This window comes from Gadus morhua, chromosome 15, assembly GCF_902167405.1.
Source record: "Gadus morhua chromosome 15, gadMor3.0, whole genome shotgun sequence".
In the NCBI taxonomy this organism is placed as follows: domain Eukaryota; kingdom Metazoa; phylum Chordata; class Actinopteri; order Gadiformes; family Gadidae; genus Gadus; species Gadus morhua.
Window position 1 is genome coordinate 12,899,549 of NC_044062.1, and position 4,121 is coordinate 12,903,669.

General features: G+C 46.6%; 1 protein-coding gene across 1 annotated transcript in view; it reads right to left on the reverse strand.

Moving 5' to 3' along the window:
- LOC115560002 (cGMP-dependent protein kinase 1) overlaps positions 1-2,995 on the reverse strand; it is a 72,775-nt gene extending 69,780 nt beyond the window's left edge. The window contains exon 1 of the mRNA XM_030379263.1: positions 2,249-2,995. Coding sequence (XP_030235123.1) covers positions 2,249-2,505 — 257 coding nt within the window. The 5' untranslated portion in view covers positions 2,506-2,995. The remainder of the gene's footprint in view (positions 1-2,248) is intronic.
- Positions 2,996-4,121: the final 1,126 nt, after the last annotated feature.

The following is a 4,121-nucleotide window of genomic DNA, read 5'->3' on the forward strand; positions in this document are numbered from 1 at the left end:
GTAATGCGATGAGTGGGCTGGGGGTTGGGGTGGGGGTAGAGTCGAGGCGCTGGTGGTGCTCAGGGGGGGGGGGGGGGGGGGCAGACTGGTGCCATGCTCTGACACTAATTGGGGTCAAACCATCTTCCATCACCCCAGGATCCTGAAGGCCCCCAGGTACCGACCACATAGGAGGGCAGGATCCAGAAGCCCCCTGTACAGAACCGAGGGGCAGGATCCTGAAGCCCCCCAGGTTCAGAACCGAGGGGCAGGATCCTGAAGCCCCCCAGGTTCAGAAATCAGGAGGATAGGATCGTAAAGCCACCCAGGTAAAGAACACAGGAAGGCAGGTTCCTGAAGACTACCTGCATTAGATCAGTCATAGTTCCCTTGTGTCTGGATAACCAAAGCTCATCCCTTGAGGTATTTCTCATGCTTTTCTCATTTTCCCTGTGAATGTAGTATTGCCCATTCGTTATGTGCAATTAGTCATGCAAGGTTGTCTGCTCAGGACACACCAGCAATGCTGATGCTGTGACAGTATTAGTGAATATATTAGGTATTTATATTCTACACAGGCACAAACAAATCAACGCTGAATTCTGCACCCCCTGCACACACACACACACACACACACACACTCAGTCACACACGCACACCCTCACGCACACCCTCACACACAAAGGCATGCACAGATACACCCTGTATCTGTCAATCTACCTCGGTCATCCATTCATCCTTCTTCATTCAGCCATCATCCTTGTTCTTGTCATCTAATTCCATCAAAGGATTGGTGGATCCCTTTACACACCACTTTGCCCAAGGGCCAGGGGGGGCCCAAAGAGGGGCCACATTCTAAACTACTGACCACACAAATAAATTATTACTTTGTGTTACATTTCTAAATGTGTCTTTGTCTCTGTGATCACTTTATGTGATTCAATGTCAGTGAGTGTCTGACATAGGGAGGGACACAATACTTATACTCAGTGTCTGAATGCCTACTGTGTGAACGTGAATGTATGTTTGTGTGTTTGTGTGTGTGTGTGTGTGTGTGTGTGTGTGTGTGTGTGTGTGTGTGTGTGTGTGTGTGTGTGTGTGTTTGTGTGTGTGTGTGTGTGTGTGTGTGTGTGTGTGTGTGTGTGTGTGTGTGTGTGTGTGTGTGTGTGTGTGTGTGTGTGTGTGTGTGTGTGTGTGTGTGTGTGTGTGCGTGTGTGTGTGTGTGTGTGTGTGTGTGTTAGTGTTTGTGTGTGTGTGCATGTGACCAGGCCACGGTGACCTGCCGGTTATCATGGCACAGTGGTTAATGACAAAGTCGATTATTTCATTTCTACAGCTTCATCAGCTCTAATGAAATCAGGAAATTGCATCGACAACTTAAGAATAATATCAATCAGGCCCTAATTAATGTTGGCACGCCCATTGTGCTGTTTTTGTGCACAGGGCATATTAACATAATGAGCAAATCTGCCAGTTGTCTGAAGATTGAAAGAGTTGGAGAGCTTTCAACTTGAAGAGTGAGAGAATGAATGAGAGGGTTGTGTGTGCGTGTGTGTGTGCGTGTATTTGCGCGCGTGTCTGCCGGCGTGAGTGCGTGTGTGTGAGTCGAGAGTGTGTGCGTGAGTTCATAGACAAATTGTATGAACCTATCAAGCACCAAGCACGTAACACACAATAAGTGTATATTTTTAAATTATCTGGGTGTGTATGTATACATTTTGAAGGCATAACGTGAAGCACCAAAAAGGTGATGACGATGAAGGAAGCATATGGTCCAACAAAGCGTTTTCTAATGGAGTATTAAATATCCTCAGACATGCACTCCGGGCGCGCAGCGTCGAGCTACTAAAAGCCAATAATGCATCGTACTTCCTCCCCTCCCCGTCCCGGGGGACCAGCCCTGATGGATCCGATCAATTAGGACCTCTTTCTCAGGCCCTTCTCGGAGCTGCGTCACCGGCTCTCAGGATGATCACGCAACCCATTCATGGAAGCATCCTCACCCCTTCGACTGCTGCAGGACCAGGGATGGAAACGCGGGTTTTTCGGGGGGTGGGGTTGTGCAACTGACTTTGAGTAGTTCAAAACATTGTGGTTTCTTTTGGAATGTGGAGCGCATTAGCAGGCACACACACGTGCATCTCAACGTGTATTTCAATGTGTGGATGTAAAGCGTGCAGTGTCCCCTCCCTACTCACCCACCTACCCTTCAACCTTTCAAATAATATAAGGTAACACTGGCTCGCATCAGTGATGATAAGTGTCTTACCAGTCCGACTTGGGATATTTCCTAAAAGGTTGTCTGGAGAGGTCTTGGTGCGTCTGGGGCTCCGCAGAGATGCCCTGCGCCCTTCGAGTCCGCGGTCCGAGAAGTTGGGCGCTGGGCAACACGGACTGACATTTGTGCAATTTTCTTTTCAATTCTTGAATCTCATCGTCCCTGTCCGCCAGTCGCCTCTCCAAGTCTCGTATCCTCTCCTCCTTCAGCAACAAGATCTTGGCAAAGTCCTCCTCGAGGTCGCTCATTGTGTTATCCTCTCCTCGCTCAAACTTTGCAGCAAAGCTCCTTCCGAGGACGCCACAACTCCCGATAGTCGAACAGGTTGGAAGGGAAATGGTCCTGGAAACGCGTTGGCAAAAATGTCCGGTGTCTTTAACGATCCCCCTCTTTCATCCGTAATACAACAACCTGAATATCTGTGAACGCCCTGAGAAAACTGAGGCTAAACCCGGTTACTATTCAGAGGGAGAGAGCCGACGGCTGATAGATCCGCTGGGCGCTTCAGTCCACTGATCCTCCGGGGAGCTGAGGACGATCCCTCATTGAGAAACCAATTACAACAGCGCGTTTCCCTTCAATGGGCGCACGGCGCAAGTGGACGAAAGCATCGAGGAATGGCCGAGGCTACACAAATACCGCCCTCTCTGCCCTGCAATAATACACCAGCAGCCAAATATTTGTTGCTCTGTCAACTATTTTTACCATCACAGATAGACTCAAGGCTGCGGATGGAGTAGCGAGGCTCCGACCACGGGGGAGCGCGCTTGCAGTCTCGACACAGTTAACATGTCCATCCTCATTGCTGCCATTTGTGGGTCGTGTTGGGATCCTCAGGCAAAACAAACCGAACAAGTTAAGTCATGCATTAGCGCGGAACTGTAAAGTACCTAACCTGACCTAGTTTAATTTAAGCTACTGTTGACATATCACTAAAATCAATAGGAACAATGTGTATAGGCAATTCAGTTCAGTGGAGATTGGGCTTAACGTGAATCGGATATACATGGAATCGATGTGAATAGCACAGCACACACAGTAAAGTTGATCACAGACTTTAAAATTCCAAACCAATTCCTTGGTAGTAATTACCATTAGACTACAATGCATGAACATCCAATCTGTATTCAGTGCCCTTAATATAACTTCAGGGGAAAGAGACACGAGGGGACTATTCCTCATTAAGATTCAGAGTTAAAAATAGACCAGTTGGGTTTTCATTCGTCAATGGGCCTAGTTCCGAGTATGCCCCCCTGTCACATTTAGTCAGTGTGTGTCAGTGGTTCTGCCTGGCACAAACCACCGTGTACACATTTGTATGCCTCATTATCTCTGTCCCTCTGTTTTGACAGTCACTTATGTGAAATATTATATGTGTGATACACAGTATATATTTTGAATAATTTGCTATCTTTAGATATTATTTCCCAGCATGTTGTGGATAGTCTACCCACTTTAACAGTGGACAGTGCTTTCAGAACAATTCAGTGTCTTCCTGTATTTTTAGATATCCCAAGTTATCAACAATATGTATATGTGGTGATAGTTTACTCACTTTTACAATGGACAGGTAGTACTCCTAGTGCTTCTAGCTATTGTTTTTTCTCGAGGATTCATTCATCACTCGCTGCCAAATCCTCTTCCTCAAGCACTGCCCCATTTGCTTTATCTGCATCTCCGTGGGATGGCTGGTAAATGAGGAAAGTGAAATTAAGTTTCATTCTCTTGTAACGTTGTAAACATTGAACATGGTGAGGTCTTAAAATAGAATCAGTGCATAATCAGTGTCCAACTACGCAAACTCGTTTACATGTTCTTTCCTATAGAGTTCAAATTTTAAAAACACATTAAAATCCTATCTATA